Genomic DNA, 21,716 nt, shown 5'->3' with positions numbered 1-21,716 from the left:
ATCATATTCAATAGGTCAGAGATTTCTTGGCTGAAAGCTGACTTTTATCTCTGTTTTATATGTATTATAAAGTTAGAAATATAATACATATACATGATAATTAACAAAACAACTAATAGTGAATAGATAATTCATAAAGATGCAGGAAATGATAATGATAGATATCCTCTCTGGCCACTGAGAGATCAAAGACTGCAGAGCATGAGGGACCAAAGAGGTGGGGACTGAGAGGAACAGGAAGTGAGAATCATGTTAAAAAGAGCTGAACCCTCTTACGGATGCATACACACAAACAAGCTGCCATCATGCATATGACTACCACTCAGCTACTCTTCCTCTCCATTATCTTCCTCTCTGTACTGCCAGGTAGGACTCGTTTCTCACTGTGTACTGAATACTGGAGCATTGTAACAGCGATACTGTCTGGGCCATAAACTTGAATTAATTAATTATACTGAAGTCTGGAGTTTACATATATAGAATATGATTATGATGTAATTAAAATATTTTGTTGCAATCTGAGTTCAATTGCTTCTCTTTTTACTTGCGCTAAGGAAATTTACTTTCTTAAAACCTGAATTTACGATGAATAAAAATCACAGTTTAAAAAATAATTCATGAAGCCACAAGAAACTATGTTTGTACGTCTGCAATTGATGGTCTTTTCTTTTTTTGTTTCCTTAAAAAACTTTTTCATTAACACTGCATACTCTTTTCTTTCTTATTTTCAAAGCCATTGAAACCAATTCATACTGAAAATCCTTTTCATAAATCTCAGCTGATGAAATCATAATGCATTGTGTAGTTGTACGAGAGAATACATTATATTACACTTTACATTGCAATCATTTGGCAGACACCTTTCCAGCACAGTGAACAGCAGTTGAGAGCATCATTGTTACTCTCAGGAAAGCCAGAATGTAGTCTCACTAAAAAGGCCCATTCATAATCACTAAAAGCAATGTGAACCCAAAAAATAATCTTTATTTTAATAGTTAATATATTTTTGAAACTGCCTAAAAACAACTAAATTATGATTCATTCCCCACATCAGTATGCATGATATTCTAAGTAAAATCAAGCCTTCATATACTTTACATGATTACAATAGCTCTGAGTTTAAATTGAATGTGAAGTTGCTATGGTATTTTTCTGTAGGTGTGAATACTCTCACAGAAACAGCTTCAACCGCACAGTAAAATGTGTTGTGTTCTTTACTGTGGTGAGCAGACAGGATTAAAAAGAGGAAATAATGCTGTTCTGCTGCCTCTAATAATAAAATGATTAAACTGAGAACAGAAGGAGAATACATATGTTTGTGTGCACTTTTGCACACATTATTTTCTGAGGCTTCCCCTTAGAAATCATTGCATTTAAAAGTCTCACCATGTAAAGACACTGCGATCCAGAGAGTATGTTCTAAAATGTATGGGCCTTTTTTTCACGGAAGCAAGAATTAGTTTGCACAGGCTACTATATTTTATTAACCTGTAATTTAAATTTAGGCTTAATTTATGATGCTGTTCTGTGTATACATGCTGCTGTTACTTATCTATGTGTTGTAGATGCAGTGTACCATGGTGCTCTCCATTTCATAACTGCCAGGTCACTCACACACAGTTGCATCTTATACACCAAAGGGGGCCTGACCTCCTTAGCTGCACCTATGCCTCAATTTTGCCCGATTTTCGAAAATCATTCAAAAACTCCTATCTTACCATTGCTCGACTTGTAATACTGTGATTTACAGGCTCTTTCTTAGAATTTTAAATGAGTTGTAAATTCATTTTTAAAGTTGGCATCTCCTGCACCACCAAAATTTGGAATGTCCAATTCACAAACTATGTACAAGCATGCTCATATATGTCCCAAATGCTGGTGTAATTACCAGGACGGATGATGCTAACTTACTACTTAACTTGCACTGCTTTAGCCAGCGTGCTAATAATGAGTAATAATGTCCTACGCTAATAAGCACACAGTTATGCATGCTTAGTCTTGCATCCAATAAAACAGTCAATATGTTCAAATGACACCAGTACCGAAATAAGACAGATGCCATCGATGCATATCCACAGTTCAGGTAATGACACCACCTCGGGAGAGTGAAGACACTCGTCTCGGGTTGTTCTCTGAAACACACAGTCCCAGCCAGCTGCTTCTTTTCACACCTCAACTACAAGCTGCGCACACTCGCCAGAGCAGGGGTGGAGGAGACCCATTTATACGCGTGCGCAGAGAGCCAGCCACAGGCCCCTGGACAGACAATAGGGGTCGCTCGAGCAACAAACAGTGCTATCCCCGCCAGTTTAATCCCTCCCATATATCCCTTTGCCCGTATAGCCAACTGTGTGCTGCCCCTGCGGGGCTGTTGGCCACTGTCAGCACAAGAGCGGGTCGGATTTGAACCGAGACCGTGGTGCTTACGGCGCTTTTACTTGTGAGCCACCCAGCAGCCAGCAAAACATACTTTTAAATTCCCCATCCGCAAACACCCATTTCCCCCAGAGTGGTGTACATCTCCACTTCTGTATGCTGCTCTGGATAAGACTGTCTAAGTGATTGTAATTGAGTGTAATTCTACAGTTGAAAAGCTGCTTTTATTAGACTTGGTGGTAATGGAACACATCCTTGAATAAACTGAATCTTGACACTTGTCTATTTGAATGAACGCAAAAGCAGAGTAACTGCAATACAGGTCCTGAGTGTAAATGCATTTAATCACACTGTTTGCTGGTACCATTGTTCCACGTTTTTCTTGTACCACGTTACTCTTATGTTTCTTCTGTGTCTCTAAAGGTATTGAGTGTGTGACTGCTGTTCTGTCTTATAAAAGAGATTTCAATGTTATGAGGCTACGTATAAGTAAAGGAATAATAAAAAATGTCAGAATATTACTATCAAGGATGTGTAGGAGACCATTACCAAATGTGCTTATGTTTTAGTTTTTCATTTGTGTAATTCATTATCATTTTTAAAAATCTACGATTTAACGGAATGTTCAAGAAACATTTGAAAATTAATGAATGAATTGAATTACAAGATTATTGTAACAATTTGTTCTATATGTTGCTGTGTTAGTCCAAATTTTATTAAGACCCAATGTGTTGGTTACACTTATTGTCATGGTCTGTTTGAGTGAATAAGTGCGTTGGTGATGTTTGTACTCAGTAATAAGGGCACACCACTCACAGAGGGCTAAACACCGCATTTCACCAAGACTGCTTTATGTGGACCAGATAAGGATGGGATGTACTTTATTCAGACAGGAGAGAAAGCAGAGAGAGTAACAGATACAGAGGGGATCTCAAATCAGAAGTCAGCTGCCTTATAGACTGAGGTTTACTCCATTGTGATGGTAAAATGAACCCAAACTGATGAAGTGTGTGTTTCTCTCCACAGGTGCTGGTGCTGTGTCCACACTGACTAAAGTATCAGTGCAGAGTGGAAGATCTGTCACCATCCCATGTCACTATGATAGGAAATATGAAAAGCATGTGAAATACTGGTGTCAGGGGTCAGATTGGAAATTCTGTCGTATTGTAGTGCGCACTGACTCTCCAAAAGTCAAAGGTGAAACGTCAATCACTGATGACCCCGACAATCATGTGTTCACTGTTACCATGGCGAAGCTGAAGACAGAGGACTCTGGATACTACTGGTGTTGTGTAGAGATCGGGAATCATTTGATTGTAGATGAATGCAAATATCTGTACTTGTCTGTCACTGCAGGTAAGATGGCTTCACTTAGTGAGACCTGCTTCCCAAACTCTTATTAACAGCGTCTCCACTTTCCCCCAGTGATATCCTAGCGGTTCTAGTAGCAGCACAAAACTTGTAAAAAAAAAAAAATGAGACAGGCATGCGAGTTTAAAAATATCTTTGCTACTCTGCAAAACCATTGGTTTATTTTGACTCTGCATAAAAAATGAGTGTGGTGCCAATATAATTCTTGCAATCCCACTCACTGTATCCATAAGAGTATGAAAATTATTTTGCTTTAGTCTGCAAATGACTTTTTGCAAATGACAGTTCATTTTGATTTCGAGATTTAGGGAGGAAATTCATAGATGCATTTTATATTTTAAAAACATATGTGCTTTATAATTTTGTTTTTATTCTGTGGTGTTCAGGCACTCCTGGACTCTGGGTTGACCAGCAGGAGGTGATCGGTGTGGAAGGGGGCCATGTCAGTGTGCAGTGTCACTATGATGAACCGAGCAGCATGAAGAAGTGGTGCAGGGCTGAGGGCTCCTGTGTGGAAGTGAATTCTGGAAGATCAGATATCAAAGACAACCGCTCTAAAAAGGTCTTCATTGTGACGATGATGGAGCTGAACAGGGAGGACGCTGGCTGGTATTGGTGTGCTGCTGGAGAACTACAGATCCCTTTTCGCATCACGGTCACTAGGAAAACCACAACTACCACAGTCACCACATGTAAGAAACTCAAAATAAACAGCCCTGTATAATAATGCATTTTATCATAGAATTTTAAATGGTCTTTTCAGTCACTCTCTCTCAGTGAGGGCATGTCGTGAATTTTGTTTTTCACCAATTGCTTCCAGCACTCTCTTGCAGTAATGTGCAGACTGTAGGGTGTCACTGGCTTGTAGAGAGCAAGTAAGGAGGTCTGTTCTCCTTTTACATAACCAGTGTTACAACACACATACTCACACATGCGTGCACACACACACACATTTTATAAGGTATTGGTGATGTACTTTAGTTTAGTTTAGCAACACTGAATTGTCTTCATGTAATCCCAGGGTTTTGACCAAAATATTACTTCATAACTGAAACATTTAACAGTAGATCCATTGTGCAGGAGTTGTAATGTAGATGATAAAGAAACACTTACAATATCATCCAGTGGAGCAAAATGTATGGTTATCAGATAGTGACTGATTTATTTCCTTTGAAAACTTTGGAAAATTTTCCCTAATATTAGCATGGTGAACATCTCTCACATTCATGTTAGCTGGTCACAAGCCATCCACATCCTCAGCAGCCACAGGAGGATGGGCCCCTTGAGCCTGGACCCTTCTATAGGGTGCTTCCTATAGGCTACCTAGGGAGCATTTCCTACCACTCTTGACCTATAGGCTTGCGTTTGTAAGGGTTTAAAGACTGGGGAACAATGTGAAATACTGTGACAAATGTCTAGTAATTTATCCTAAATACAAAAGTTTTGATTTGAACATTAGAAGTGTACCTTTGAGATAAAAAAATAAAAAAATAAATAATGGGAAACGTTTCAGACTGGGCCACATCTCTCTCTCCACCCCAAGAGAACAACAAATTGACCAGGACAGCAGAAGCACCTTCAACTGTCCAGAAAACCAGTTGTCCGGAACACGGAAGCCAGCCGTGTTCCAGGTGAGTTTTGTGCTCTCCCCTTAGCTTTTCCTCCTTCAGTGAGTGAGGCCAGTCTATGTCCATCCCCTCTGATGTGTCTGTGAGCATCTTTCCCACTTCCTGTAAGCAGGCAGGTTCACCATGAGACAGCAGCTGCACTGGAGCTCATTCAGTGCTTTTGCTGCCTGCAGATTAGAGTGTGCTGCAGGGAACACACTGATGTGCAACCAGAGGCTTGGAAATAAGTTCCAATGTGCGACACTACTGAGGAGATAATTACAGAAACATTATCTGTGGTGCGCTCACTGAATGACACTCAAACCAGTCCCTTCTGCGTAGTGCACCGACGAGCTTGGAATGGACTCTGGGGCCGCTACGCCACACCGGGGTTGCCTTGGTGTTCCTAATATGCTCCGCCGTCGCCTTTTGGAAGATTTGGCAATACCGCAGTAAGTCGTGTGATCCTTCTATTATTTCTTTAATCACAAGCCTTTGTGTGCCCAGTATAATTGGTTCTATTTAACGATTATTTTGTTGTGTGTTTGATGGCGTAGGGGCACAGCACTCGAGAGAGAACAGAGAAGACGTGGGACGTTACTCCATAAAAATAACACCGGTGAGCCCTGCAATCTACAGTATGACCATTGATGTGGTACTCAAAGATCGTTTGATAAAAGTACAGGATTTCCCTGTCCTTATAAAAAATTGCATGACGAAATTGTGTTTTTCCCTTTTTTATTAGATGTAGAGTCACTCTGATGTCATCATCGCCAGAATCGTTCCAGCCTCAGCTTTAACACCTCAATATCTGCACTAATCACCGTATTGCCACAGTTCTTATCCTATTTTTATTGTGTAGAGGGGAGTCAAACTGGGACCCAGAAAAGGCTGGCATTTGAACGAGCCTGCAGGCTGGGACTCATCCTGGACTTCAAAGAACCCAGAGCCGTGTGCTAAAACAATAAGTTACTCGGACTTCCTCGGGATGAGCAGGCCATTTGGCTCTCTGGAATGTTGCCATCTGGACAGACCAAGATAAGGGGAACTAGTCTCTTTGTTTATGGTTGTGGGGGTGTGTGTTGGGGGCCATTAAGGATAAAAAGATCATCAGGCCTCTGGCAAAATGGTGGGGCAACTGCGCTTGACAGTACCACAGTGCCCTTATGTAGTCCCCTCTGTCATTACACTTTTTATTTCTTTTCTGGATCTGGACTCTAAACCATCCGTTTATCATATTTACAAACCCCGGAAAACCGTACAAACCATGCACATGTTTTCATTGTATTACTGTATTATTCCTTATGTAATAATAACATGGATTGCATGTAAAATGGTTCATAATATTACATCCCCTGGACATGTTTGGTATGGGCGTATTCAGGGAAATTAAAAAAATTGAATGAAATATGTTTCATACCAAATAATATTTAATAAAACATTATCAGTTTCAGAAACTCAGGGAAAAACTATCACAATGGAAAGTCCTCTCTGGTAATCATCTCCTTTTCCCGATTTCCCCACTAATTGTTTTAACAGCAGCCTCCAAATGGTGGGGGCCGAAATTCCAGATTTATGATTCGGCCAGGTTAAATTATGGCAATGCCGCCTCGATCAAACGCGGGATTTGGCCTAAAAGGAAGAGAGACAATCCTGTCGAGGAAGATGGCAATCGACTTCCCACACTGCGCAGACTCTGTGATTTCGTGTGTAGCTGAACAGGCTGGGTAAGAACGTTTTACTCTGTATTTATGTTTTTAAACCTTCCGTATTTTATAATTGATGGTGAATTTGAAGCTAATGACCTACCTGCCTGTTAAATAAATTCTTCTTATTTTTAACTTGCGTGGTCTTCATGACTCTAGTCCATTTTATCTTCTTTTCAGCCAAAATTCCGATTAAATACTCAGGGGGACAATTATGACTAGGACCTACTGATCAGGGGTCTAGTACAGCGAACGTCTTTAGTGAGGTCCTCAAGTTAGATAGGCGACCACGATCTGCCCACTAACGGGATTGGTGTTGTATTGGTTCTGGTGTTTTGGCTTAAGAGGACCCATGGGCGTTATACGCCGGTTCTTGTCAAATTTGCCTTAACCCTCCTGTTATGTTGCGGGTCAAACTGACCCTTTTTAATGTTTGAAAATCTAGGAAAAATACTTAAAATTATTTTTTCAGTATGAAACTTCTTCTACTGGCCTTAATTAGTGTAATCAACATTTTAAATGAAAATGGTTCATTTCATGTATTTGCAAACCCCCCCTGTATGGGGATTGACCCGGGAACATTTTTGCTGTACCTAAAAAATGAACAGAACAGGAGGGTTAAGGAGCCTGATAGATACACACTGTCCTGGGCTCATAACTATCTATGCACGTATTATGGTGGTCAGCCTCCTACCCTCTGGGGCCTTCACCGAACTGAGATTTAACAATAGTGTTAAACCCGGGAGCATATATTGAGGAATGATGGCACAAGATAGAGTCGAGTGTAACCACTCCCAAGTTCCACGTATAGTTAAACCCTAATTTTAAATTCTAATTTCATTTGGAGTCAGATTATCACGAGAGTAAAACCTAGTAACTGTTACGCTTACTTGCTGTGGTCATGGATATATTTGATGTGTTGTTCCACGCATTTGTGAATATTCTGATGCTCCCATTGGCATATTGACAGTCCGGCGACAGATCAGATATATCTCTGATGACAGCATAGCCCCGTTTGCGAACGGAGAGTAACCAGAATGCTACTGGTCCATTTCAGGCCAGTCTTAAGCGGGATATGAAGCAGCGCCTTCATATCTGACCCGCGGCGACGGAACCAGTGCATTCTTAAGTGTAATTGTGCCCTGTTCTTAAGAACAGAGGAAAAATAACCAACATCTCTGTTTTTGGCGGGCAGTAATACACTCTGGACAACTTGCCAATATTTTGTAGGGCACACATACCATTTGCTCATTCCCCATGGGCTGTGGGGGAGGGCCTTGGGGGGGTGGGGGGGCTGCCTGGGCGTTGCCATGGCTGTGGATATGGGGGGCGGGGGGGACATGTGGGCTTCACACGGGGGGGCCCCAGCTGGGTCTTCATCCCAGGACCTTCTCGCTGGGGGGTGACAGGTCTATCTACTGCACCACCACCGCCATCCACCGTTCTATACGTATTATAAAATGCTTCACAAAGGGAAAAAGATAATACATAAAAATGATAATAGATAATAAAAAATAAAATAAAATAATAAAAAGATAATACACAAAAAAGGTGTAGGAAATGATAACGATAGTTATCCTGCTCTGGCCACAGAGAACACACGCTACTGAGCATGACGGGCCAAAGAGGTGGGGACTGGGCGGAACAGGAAGTCAGATTCATGCTAAAGGCAGCAGGAGTCTCTAGCATACACGCACAATTACACACGGCATGCACATATGGTTCTCCCTCAGCTACTCTTCCTCTCCATCCTCTTCCTCCCTGTACTGGCAGGTAGGACTCGTTTCTCACACTGTGTGCTGAATACTGGAGCATTGTGGCAGAGACTGTCTGCACCATAAACTTGAATTAATGAATTATACTGAAGTCTGGAGTTTACATGAATAGAATATGATTGATGAAGTTCAAATATTTTTTGCAATCTGAGTGCAACTCATAAACTTTCTTACAACATTAATTTACAATGAATTAAAATCACAGTCAGAAAATGTATGAAGCCACACAAAACTAGTTTAGTTGTCTGCAATTGATGGTTGTTTCTTTTTTGTTTCCTTAAAAATGTTTTCATTGACTGTTGCACTGCGTAGTCTTATACTTTTATCGTTAAGGCCTTTGAAGCCAATTCCTGCAGAAAATTCCATTTCATGAAGCTGAACTGATAAAATGTAAAGTTTGTGCATTGTGTACTTGTACAAGGGAATGCATTACATTACATTACATTACAATCATTTGGCTGACAGTTTTCCAGCACAGTGAACAGTAGCTGAAAATATCAGTGTTACTCTAAGGAAAACCAGAATGCACATGCTGCTACAAAGGCACATTCACAATCACTAAAAGCAACGCAAACCCAACGAATAACAACCTACATTTTAAAAGTTTATATGTTTTTGGAACTGTCTAAAAACAATAAAAGCAGGATCATGATTCATATCCCGTATCAGTATATGTGATATTCTAAGTAAAGTCAATGACCTTTTCAAGCTTCACATAATTACAATAACTCTAAGTTTTACCAGAAAGATTACAGTTGCTATAACATTGTTCTGTAAGTGTGAACACTCAAAGAAATAGCTTGTGTGTGAACACTTACAGAAATAGCTTCAACCCCACAGGAAAATGTGTCATGTTCTTTGTTGTGGTGAGCAGCAAGAATTAACCAAAGGAAATAGTGCTGTTCTGCAGCCTCAGTTTTTAATGATAAACTTAGAGTGGAAGGAATGGACATCTGTTTGTGTGCACTTTTGCACACAATATTTTCTGGGGCTGCCCCTCAAATATCATTGCATTTAAAAGTCTCAACTTTTACTGCCTTCCAGAGAGTATGTTTTAAAATATACTGGCCTTTTTTCATGGAAGCAAGAATTAGTTTGCACAGGCTGCTATATATATATATATATATATATATTTTTTTTTTTAACCTGTAATTTAAATTTAGTCTTAATTTATGGTGCCGTTCTGTGTATAGATGCTGCTGCTACTTATCTATGTGTTGTAGATGCAGTGTACCATGATGCTCTCCATTTCATAACTGCCAGGTCACTCACACACAGCTGCATCTTATACACAAGAGGGGGCTGGACCTCCATAGCTGCACCTAGGCCTCATCGCTGGAGCCCGATTTTCAAAAATCATACGGAAACTCCTACCTTACCTTTGCTCGGCTTGAACTTATGTGATTTCCAGGCTCTTTTTTATAATTATCATAAAACCCCTCCAAAATCTGGAATGTCCAATTCACAAACCATGTGCAAGTCTGTACAAATACGCCCCTGCTGCTAGTGTAATTTCCTGAATGGTGGATGTTAGCTACAGTAACTTTCATTGCTTTAGCCAGCATGCTAATAATGGGCAATAATGTCCAATGCAGATCCCACATTTATCAGCACACAGTTATGCATTCTTAGCCTTGTATCCAGCAAAACGGCCAATACGTACAAATGACACCTGACCCAGAAACAGAGTGACTCTGTGGATGCATATCCACCGTTCAGGTAGTGACACCACCTCGGGAGAGTGAAGACACTCGTCTCGAGTTGTTCTCTGAAACACACGGTCCCAGCCAGCTGCTTCTTTTCACACCTCAACCACAAGCTGCACACGCATTCTAGAGCAGGGGTGGAGGAGACGCATTTATACGCACGCGCAGAGAGCCAGCCACAGGCCCCTGGACAGACAATAGGGGTCGCTCGAGCAACAAACAGTGCTATCCCCGCCAGTTTAATCCCTCCCATATATCCCTTTGCCCGTATAGCCAACTGTGTGCCGCCCCTGCAGGGCTGTTGGCCACTGTCAGCACAAGAGCGGGTCGGATTTGAACCGAGACCGTGGTGCTTACGGCGCTTTTACTTGTGAGCCACCCAGCAGCCAGCAAAACATACTTTTAAATTCCCCATCCACAAACACCCATTTCCCCCAGAGTGATGTACATCTCCACTTCTGTATGCTGCTCTGGATAAGACTGTCTAAGTGATTGTAATTGAATGTAATTCTACAGTTGAAAAGCTGCTTTTATTAGACTTGGTGGTAATGGAACACATCCTTGAATAAACTGAATCTTGACACTTGTCTCTTTGAATGAACGCAAAAGCAGGGTAATGAATGAATTGAATTACAAGATTATTGTAACAATTTGTTCTATATGTTGCTGTGTTAGTCCAAATTTTACTAAGACCCAATGTGTTGGCTACACTTATTGTCATGGTGTGTTTGAGTGAATAAGTGCGTTGGTGATGTTTGTACTCAGTAATAAGGGCACACCACTCACAGAGGGCTAAACACCACATTTCACCAAGACTGCTTTATGTGGACCAGATAAGGGTGGGATGTACTTTATTCAGACAGGGGAGAAAGCAGAGAGAGTAACAGATACAGAGGGGATCTCAAATCAAAATTCAGCTGCCTTATAGACTGAGTTTTACTCCATTGTGATGGTAAAATGAACCCAAACTGATGAAGTGTGTGTTTCTCTCTGCAGGTGCTGACGCTGTGTCCACAGTGAGTAATGTAGCTGTACAGACAGGAAGATCTGTCACCATCCCATGTCACTATGATAAGAAATATGAAAAGCATGTGAAATACTGGTGTCGGGGGTCAGATTGGAATACGTGTCATACTGTAGTACGCACTGACTTTCCAAAAGTCAAAGGTAAAACATCAATCACTGATGATCCCACCCATCATGTCTTCACTGTTACCATAAAATCTCTGACGGGGCGGGACACTGGATACTACTGGTGTTGTGTAAAGATCAATGGGGGTGGAGATGATGGCAAATATCTGCATCTGTTTGTCCCTGCAGGTAAGATGGCCTCAGCACGCACTGCTTCCCAACCTCTTAATAACAGCATCTTCACTTGATGATTTTCAATCATATGCTGCTCAGAACGTTCTACTGTAGAGTGCTGCACTGGGGGTAAATGGGTTAACCTAGCAGTTATCCTAGCAACACAGAATTTTTCCAAAACATATAAAAGTGCTGCCATGTTGGTTTGTGACTCTACAGAATGAATGAGAGTGGGGTGGCAACTTTAATGGTACTTTCTTTGCAATCTACTGCCAGCATGAATCCATGAGAATATGGAAATTATTTGCTTTGGACTTTGAGTGGCTTTAAAGTGCAGTTTATTTTTATTTTGGGGAAAACCTATAAGATACAATACTTTATATTTTTGTCTTTTTATCTATGGTTTTTATTCAGATCCTGGACTCTGGGTTGACCAGCAGGAGGTGACTGGTGTGGAAGGGGGCCATGTCAGTGTGCAGTGTCACTATAAAGAACCAAGCAGCATGAAGAAGTGGTGCAGGGCTGAGGGCTCCTGTGTGGAAGTGAATTCTGCTAAACCTGGAAGATCAGAGATCAAAGATAACCGCTCTGAAAAGGTCTTCATCGTGACGATGAGGGAGCTGAACAGGGAGGACACAGGCTGGTATTGGTGTGCTGCTGGAGAACTACAGATTACAATTCACATCAATGTCACTCAGAAAACTACAACTACCACAGTCACCACAAGTAAGGAATTCAAACCAAACAAACCTGTATAACAATGCATTTTATCATAGAATATTAAATGGTCTTTTCTGTCACTTCCTGTCTGTGAGGGCATGTTGTGAATTTTTTTTAAAAACAGATGGGTATTAATGGTGTTTTTTCTTCTGACACTTCATAGCAACCCAATCTTCAACATCAAGAGCACTATGCACATCTCTTCCAGTTAGCACAGCTACCACATCAGCAACAGCCGAAGAGCCTTCAACCCCAAAGCAGTTAACAGTCCCAATACCTCGGTCATCTATTCCACCCCCAACCACTTACAGTAAACGGTAAGATATGTATGAAGGAAAAGCCTACTAAATATTCAACTTCGTATCTTTTTAAAAAGAAATTAATAATAATTTATATTATTTATAATTAATATAATTAATATGTATAATTATAATTAATCATAATAAAAATAATAACAATAATAATATTAAAAGTAACATAGTTGATAAATGCACCATTTTTTAATAAAATGACTGCTTTTCCTGACCAATGTGCCCCAGAATTCATTGCTCTTTCAAAGTCAATGAGGCGTCCTCCTGCAGCTACGCTAAGGCTGTGTAAATATGATCAATAGAGAACACAGTGTCAGATACCGAAAGACGATTGGCTTAAAGAAACTGGAGTTATTATTTTGTTCTGGTGCAAGTGTGTGGTGCAAAAAATGCACAGTGTGTGTTAACATGACCCCTGAATCTCATGTTGGCCTTTAAAATAGGGGTGAAAATAAAAAGGTAAAAGAAGATAAGCTTTTTATCTTTACAAATATATTTTTATGAAACAAAATGTTATGAAACCAGGTATTCAGCTCAAATGCAGCATCATTTCAGAGCAGAGCTTCTCATTTCTCTCAGCAGCAGTAGTACTGGAATCCCGTAATGTGGATATATGACCCTAAAGCATGCCGCTGAGTTTAAATTTCATGCACCCTGTTACTGCTGTTAAGCCCTTCAGACCTCATAATCGTCCTGGTGACATCAGGGATACTGTTGCTGGCGGCAACTGTTGCTACCATAACCTGGAAGCTGTGGAAGAAACACAGTGAGTATCCATATGAAGCATGTTGGGTGTTGTATCATTTGGATGCTGTGTATATGATCAGTCAGCACAGTATTAGTGAATACACTGAATACACTGAGTCACAAGAATTCCACAGGCAGTAGGGGCTCTCATGGGGGGGGGGGGGGGGGGGGTGTCTCACAGCTCTGTCCTGATCGCGCTCTCTTATCCCAGCTCATCGTGTGTCTCCTCACAGAGAGCGTCCAGGCGAACACAAGAGCAAGAGAGGACAGGAGGATCAAGCTGACAGTACGTCGGTTTTTACACTCTCCTCTCTGCCGAGAAAGCTGAGGGTCAATGTCAGTCAAAAATCATTCAGAATATGAACTCAGCCACAGAATGGAAAAGGACAAATGGTGACTGTGGGGGTGTGGTCCTGTGGAAAAAATTACTGCCTACAACAAAGTGTGAAGGTTCTTTATTCACGTGAAAGAAGTTCATATACAGAAAAGCTGCACTTACCAAATAAAATTAAATTCAGAACAATCTTAGATTGGATACTTCGAGCCACACAAAGTTTCTGTTTGAACATGTAGAACTGGGAATCTGCAAACATGAAGCTAAGCCTAAAGACACTAACTCTATTTACACAGAACGACTACTATGATTTATTTCATAGTAAAATGTAGATATTGCTTTCTTAACTCTGTAGCTTGATGTCCTTTCTCTTGGAAATGAGCTCACTTGCTTGTACCTGGTCCACCTGTTGAATGGCCCTACTGTACCGTTTAAAAGGCAGAGGTCTGTACAGATAGACCAGCCATTATGATGAGTTTCTCGTTGTGTCTCTCTCCTAGCAGAATGTAGACTCTGAGGATGAAGTGACCTACAGCACAGTGTTCACCAAGACACGGTCATCATCACACAGAATGAGTCCACCTCAGTCACAGGTTGGGTAGCGGTTGGTTTTCTCACACATTTACAAAGTGCCTTTGCAGAGAATCATTCACAATATTCAGTCTCATTTCTTCCTTCCTACAGATGTTTAGAGATCCTTTCCTTTTTCAGATTTTGTTTTCTTGGATAAAATTATAGGTAGAGCTGTGTAACAAGTTCCTTATCCTAACCTAGCTACTGTTCTTCCCTCTGGATAAAAGCATTGGCTAAATGATTGTAATGTGATGTAAACTCTGGTCAGTAACAGAAACTTGTTCCCTCTTACTGTCCCAGTCATCTGAGAGCTCTGCAGATGAGGTCATGTACTGCTCAGTCATCCTGAAAAATCCACAGGTGAGACTGTTCATCATATTTCAGTGTCAGATGCACAGGCAGCAGATATCAGTAGGTAAACTGGCACACAATGGGAAAGGTGAACATGTAGGTATGATCACTAGTCTTTTAACCTTGATTTACTTCTTCAAATGTCCACACCCAAAACACAGGGTGTCAATTATAGTGTGGAGCTGGAGTTTAAATCTCCACAGAACTGCATTACCACTGGAACAGCTATTTAAGTATGAGAAACAAGAATGAGCTGTTCAGGTTTCATGCAGTTATGTGGTCTAGGGGTTTCAAACTGAGGTTTAGTCCACTTGATATGAAACTAGAAATGTTTGTATACCTCTCAGTATAGTTCATTTTTAGTGACTAAAATACTGTGTATGCATGTCCTCTTCTGTACAGGCCACACACTCCCCTAACCAGTCTCCAGCAGGAACAGCCGATGATGTGATTTACAGCTCAGTAGCCCAGCAGAAAAAATAGGTATATGTAGGTGGATTTGCACTTTTTTCATCAGTTGAGCAGATCATTCTTTTTGCTTCCAACACATAAAAAGTAAGAGTCCGTAACTACTGTTGTAACTAGGAGCAGAAACTGCTGTCATATGGCATCTTTACTACCTCTACGTTCCCCTGATATTTCTCTCTTTCTCTCTCATTTCAGTGATTACAGACACATGGTGGCTGTCGTAAAGGGTTCACACTCTGCTGTTTGAGTAGCGCTAAGAATAATCACAACTGTTTGACCGTCTGTCACTCTGTGGGGTTTTGGTTCCTGAATGTCAGATCTTCAGTGAAGCAGGAACTTCTTGCATGGCAAACTATATCTGCAAATACTACTCATATTCCACTGATGGTTTAATTTCACACAAACCGGGACATTCAGTAATTATGACCACACAGGTTTCACCTGCCAATATTAAATACATATAAACAGCGCAGGCTGATATTAAAGAAGTTGTAAGCTTTGCAGCACAGTATAGAAATAGTAGATCTGACTGACTCAATGCCTTTGGGTGTTCATTTGGGGCATTTATTCTTCATGCCATTCTTAGCTATTTCTGATGTAATGTGACCGGAGAATAAATCACCCTTTAACAGACAAGTAAAGCGTCAGATTACGAGTAATTAGCAGCTTGTTGTTGGATTAAAGCAAATTCTGGGCGTAATACTCTGCAGTTTTGCTCTTTGCCCAAGAAATATCAACCCCTTAAATCATATAAGATACTTATCTCAAGGCTCTGTGACTCATGGAAGTTGCATTTAATTATCTTTATAAACTTTCCTTCATTCCTTTCACTGGTTGTAGGACCTTTATTCGTTGTGCTAAAGGGTTTTCATTGTTATGTTATGCAAAGTGAGGAACCTGAGGATTCCCATCAAATGCAGCCATTTAGCCCATTTCAAATGTTTGACACTTCTGCCCTCTGCTGGATGAGAACGACGCCTTCAGTTTCCATTCTTGATAATGCACTGATGCCCTCTGCTGGACAGATTGGAAATGTTCAAATATTTGCTTGGAGATTAAACAAACGTGGTATAGGTGACTGGCACAAAAAAATTAAATAAATAAAAATAACACACTCCTAATTTGTTCATGTCTTCATGCATATGATGTCTCTAAGAATTCATTCAAAGGGCAACAAACAGGGGAGATCAACATTTACAGCATGCTCAAAGGTTTGTATTCAATCAGTCATTGATTTCCTGACTATAATGCTTCATGCTATAACGACAAAAAAAGAACATGTGATATTTAAAACATGTGCTTGGTTTGGGTCAAATTTTCCCATTTTAAACTTTTAATAAAAAAGGAATGACATCATTGAGAGATGCATTTGGTTTATACACAGTAAATGTCCAGTCTTAATTCAACTCTTATCAGATAACATTCGATCCTGCTCAAAAGTGAGACCAAGTGTTATCTGTTAAGAGCTGAATTAACACTGGACATTTTACTGTGTATGAGTCCCTTTGGGATAGAATAATCTCAACATGAATACACTCTGTCACAGTTAATGTCACACTGAAGCTGTTTATGTGGATTTTTTCACACACAAAATTGTTTCATGTAACCTGATCTCCTAGTCACTGTTATGTTTCAAATGTCAATTGCACAAATCTAACTCAGCATAGGTAAGTAAATAAAGATGAATGGTGTGTTTGTGGGTAATCCTGAGCAAAAACTAGCAAGGTTTCAAAATAATACATGTAGCCTATACAATAATACATTCTATTCCAATTAAGAGTAATTTGCAGCTTAATGTACTTCAGAAGCTGCTTGGGTGTAATCCTTGATTATAAACAAGCAATGCTTCATAGTGATGAGCGATGTATTCCAGGCAATTTTCAGTGTTAGTTCTTTCATCTCCAATCATAGTAACACAGAAAACCCCACACTCGGTAAAATACTGCCATATTCTAATTGTATGTGTCTAGAAACAAATGTCATTTTTGCAGTTCCTGTGTATACATTCATGTAAAACCTTAATCTCCTCTCTTGACAAAGTTAATGTAATGTACAGTGAAACATAACTCAAGATTTTACAAAATGTTCTTCTTGACTTTTATAGCTATTTCTGTAATAATGTGACCTGAGAGTAACTCATCCTTCAACCGACCACAGAAGTGACCAATTAAGAGTAATTTGCAGTTTATGACACTTTCGAAGTTGTAAATAAGGTTGGAACCTGTACCAGGCAGAGTTTGAGAGCCAGTGCTATTAGACCGTGCAGTGAAATATCACACAAAAAAGAGTGGATAATTTCAAAAGGTCATTACACTTCATATACATCTTTGTTCGTAAAATAGGAGCTCATTTCTGGAACAGGAAGTAGCGTCCACCAATCGCCTAATAGTCATGTTAATATATAATCACATAACAGTGAAAAGATAATTTATAAATATGGTAATAAATGAAAGATAATAATGAAAAGATAATACATAAAACATAGGAAATGATAATGATAGTTATTCTGCTCTGGTCACTGAGACAGGACAGACTACTGAGCATTTGGCCCAAAGAGGTGGGGACTGAGAGGAACAGGAAGTCAGATTCTTGCTAAAGAGACTCTTGAAATAACACACCATACAGCGTCCACAGGAAATGGAGAGGGTGTCAGTGGCCAGTCAGTGAAGCCAAGGAAGTTTCAGGAAACGGCCTCTACTGCGCATTTTCGCAACGGTTGAAGGTTAAAGAGCTTGCTTCTCATTGGATTTACTGTAGAAATCCAGAAAACCTCATAGGTCAATTTTTTTGTGATCGTTAATTTCATTATGTGCAGCAGTTTCTGAAACAACGGCTGTTCTGATTTAGAAGTCTTAGGAAGATATTTATTCAACTGGGCATATTTTATTACATAATTAATATTTTTCGATATTATTTTACTGCTTTTCATGTGAATCGTAACGGTCGTCAATCAAGGTTCAAAATATCATCGGGGAAGTTTTATTTTGCCTTCAATAGTCTAATGTTCCTCTCTCTCTCACTCACACACACGCACCACACTCTCTCTCTCACTCACTCAAACGCACCGCACTCTCTCACCCACTCACACGCATCACACTCTCTCCTTCACTCACACACACACACACACACACACCCATCAAGCACATATGACTCCCACTCTGCTGCTCTTCTTCTACATCATCTTCCTCTTCGTTCTTCCTATATTGCCAGGTAGGACTTGTTTTTCACACTGTGTCCTGAATACTGGAGCATTGTATCTGTAAGACTCTCTGTGCCATGAACTTCAATGAAGGAGTTATACTGAAGTCTGTAATTTACATGAAAAGTACCTGACCATAATGTACTTAAAATATGTATTTGCAATCAGAGTACAACTCATAAACATAAACAAACTCTGGCTCTATACTTGGAATTCATGCACTTCTCTCTTGCAATTGGAGTTTAATTTCTTTTAGCCAATAATCTATGATGAATAGAATCATAGTTTTGTAATGTAATACTGCAACTGCAGGAAACTGCTTTTATAAATTGCAGTCTGTGGTATTGGACCACATCCCCGAATAAAGTAGATCTTGACCCTCATCTCTGTGAATGATTTTAAAAGCTTGGTAACTGCGGTGCAGATGCTTTTAATCTTCCTGTTTCCTCGTACCATTGCTTTTACACTATAATACTTTACTGTTGTGTGTTTCGTGTGTGTCTGCAGTGGTACTGAGTGTCTGACTGCTGCCTCTTGATTTGACCTCTCTTCTTAAAGAGATTTCAATTTTACTAAGAAACATGTATCAGAAAAGGACACATTTAAATTAAAATGGAAGATAATTACTCTAGTAATTGTTTGGTTTTGACAATTAAACACATTAATTTTACCCAAGATCGTCCAAAAAACTTGTCCAATGATACATTTTTATAATGTCTTACTGTGTTAGACCATGTTTTACCTAGATGCAGCGTGCTGGTTACACTTATTGTTATGGTGTATCAGAATGAATTTGAGCATTAGTGATATTCCCTTCAGTTTGTACTCAGCAATAAGAGCACACCACTCACAGAGCGCAAAACACCATGTTTCACCAAGACTGCTTTACTGTGGACCAGATAAGGACGCTCATTTGGCCCTTGGTGATTTTAGTCCACCCCATTTTATAAAGGAGACCAGACAGTTCACCCTCCCCTTTGTACTTTATTCAGACGGGGGAGAAGCAGAGAGAGTAACGGAATGAGAGATCAGAAGGTGCCCTGGCAGGGGGTCGAACCTCCAGCCACACAGGGGGATTCACACATACCCTGAGAGTCAGCTGCTCTACAGACTGCGCTTTACTCTGTTCTGACAATAAAATGAACCCAGACTGATGAAGTGTGTGTTTCTCTCTGCAGGTGCTGGCGGTACAGTGAGTAAAGTAGCAGTGCAGAGAGGAAGATCTGTCACCATCCCCTGTCACTATGATAGGAAATATGTAAATAATGTGAAATACTGGTGTTGGGGGTCAACGTGGTTATCATGTTATACTCTAGTGCGCACGGACTCTCCAAAAGCCGAAGGTGAAACATCAGTCACCGATGACCCCACCCATCATGTCTTCGCTGTTACCATGACAAAGCTGAAGACAGAGGACTCTGGATACTACTGGTGTTGTGTAGACATCAAGGGGGTTGGAGATGATGGCACATATCTGTACCTGGATGTCACTGCAGGTAAGATGGCTGCTGCACACACTGCACTCAGCGAGATCTGCTTCCCAACCTCTTAATAATCTTCACTTCTCCCCATGTTTTCCAACCTCACGCAGCACAGAACTTTCTACTGTAGACCGCTGCACTGGGGGCAGATCCTAGCAGTTATCCTAGCAACACTGAGTTTTTCCAAAACATGTAAAAGTGCAGGCATGTGTGTTTAAAGGTATCATCATTACTCTGCAAAACTATTAGTTAATTTCTAAGTCTTCATGGAATGCAAGTGCGATGCTACTTTAATGGCAGTTGCATTTTTTGCAACCCACCCCCAGGCTGTGTCCATGAGAATATGACACTCGTTTGCTTTAGTCTGAAAGAGACTGGATTTTGGGGGTAATTCATAGATGCAGTGCTGCTGTTGGAGCCATTCTGTATTTTTGCTTCTTCCTATGTTATCTGTTTCTGTGCACTTATACTTTTGAAAACTGGGTGGTGTATAGTATAGAGGTACAAGCAAGGGGCAAGCTTTCGGTTCTCAACCTCAGCACCGGATGTAATGTCGCCCCCTGGTGATATCTATGATTTTCGCTCAAAAAACAAGTTTCCCCATTGGGCTCCATTCATTTTTGACAGCGAAAATGAAATACTCCCCACTCAAATATTGATGTTAACTCCATGCATTATATTAGATAGGCAGATCACTTACTGGTTTTCTGAGATAAGGAAAGATATGAATTTTTAAATTATTTATTTTAGCCAATGTCTGCACTATCCTCGTTGTACACATGATTTCGGCATCTGACCAGGGACACAACTGAGCATGTCTGTTGAGCGAATAATATTGTACTTCCTGGTTCTTATGCGCTCCCCACAGGGTTCTATTGGCGTCACTGTCTCTACATGTTATATACTCTAAGGGTACAGGTGCACTTAAGGTGAGCACACAGGAAGTGGAAACAGGTAATGCTTACTGGGGGAAGCAAACAGTTTTTGACCGTGCTTACATATACGTATGAATGCATGAATTTGTTGCCACGATAACATTCAACTGTAGATTACTCAAACCAAATGGACATGATATTGCAGTGATTGAGTGATATCATGAACAAATTACAGTAATGGCCCCTCTGTGACATTTTAAGTACAGAAGGACGTTTCTACAGCTATATTTTTGTTTTTATTCTGTGGTGTTCAGGTACTCCTGGACTCTGGGTTGACCAGCAGGAGATGACTGGTGTGGAAGGGGGCCTTGTCAGTGTGCAGTGCCACTATAATGAACCGAGCAGCATGAAGAAGTGGTGCAGGGCTGAGGGCTCCTGTGTGGAAATGAATTCTGGAAGATCAGATATCAAAGACAACCGCTCTAAAAAGGTCTTCATTGTGACGATGAGGGAGCTGAACAGAGAAGATGCTGGCTGGTATTGGTGTGCTGCTGGAGAACTACAGATCCCTGTTCACATCACTGTCTCTCAGAGAACTACTATTACCACGGTCACCACATGTAAGAAACTCAAATCAAACAAACCTGTATGACAATGCATTTTATCATACAATTTTAAATGGTTTTTTCAGTCACTCTCTCTCAGTGAGGGCATGTCGTGAATTTTGTTTTTCACCAATTGCTGCCAGCACTTTCTTGCAGTAATGTGCAGACTGTAGGGTGCCACTGGCTTGTAGAGAGCAAGTAAGGAG

At 40.5% G+C, this 21,716-nt stretch overlaps 2 protein-coding genes across 2 annotated transcripts in view; both read left to right on the top strand.

Moving 5' to 3' along the window:
• Window positions 1-21,716, top strand: part of LOC118225773 — a 218,164-nt gene that overhangs the window by 40,164 nt on the left and 156,284 nt on the right. Inside the window, exon 6 of the mRNA XM_035414675.1 lies at window positions 5,291-5,378. Within this exon, the coding sequence (XP_035270566.1) occupies window positions 5,291-5,378 (88 nt within the window). The remainder of the gene's footprint in view (window positions 1-5,290; window positions 5,379-21,716) is intronic.
• On the top strand, window positions 18,022-21,372 carry LOC118225177 (CMRF35-like molecule 3). Its single transcript, XM_035413262.1, has 4 exons — window positions 18,022-18,560; window positions 19,728-20,045; window positions 20,899-20,959; window positions 21,220-21,372. The coding sequence occupies exons 1-4, from the start codon at window positions 18,497-18,499 to the stop codon at window positions 21,239-21,241; spliced, it is 465 nt and encodes a 154-aa protein (XP_035269153.1). The 5' UTR covers window positions 18,022-18,496; the 3' UTR covers window positions 21,242-21,372.

The sequence above is a fragment of the Anguilla anguilla genome, chromosome 4 (genome assembly GCF_013347855.1).
Source record: "Anguilla anguilla isolate fAngAng1 chromosome 4, fAngAng1.pri, whole genome shotgun sequence".
Taxonomy (NCBI): Eukaryota; Metazoa; Chordata; class Actinopteri; order Anguilliformes; family Anguillidae; genus Anguilla; species Anguilla anguilla.
The sequence above is the reverse complement of the archived record's forward strand: the minus strand, read 5'-3'. Positions and strand labels throughout refer to the sequence as shown.

What these genes read in the sequence shown, in the direction of transcription:
- LOC118225177 (XM_035413262.1), top strand. Translation starts at nt 18,497, where the DNA reads ATGACTCCCACTCTGCTGCTCTTCTTCTACATCATCTTCCTCTTCGTT. An exon ending in GTACCTGGATGTCACTGCAG is followed by an intron (nt 20,046 to 20,898) that starts GTAAGATGGCTG and finishes CGCTCCCCACAG; the next exon opens with GGTTCTATTGGCGTCACTGT. An exon ending in AGGGTACAGGTGCACTTAAG is followed by an intron (nt 20,960 to 21,219) that starts GTGAGCACACAG and finishes TGTGGTGTTCAG; the next exon opens with GTACTCCTGGACTCTGGGTT.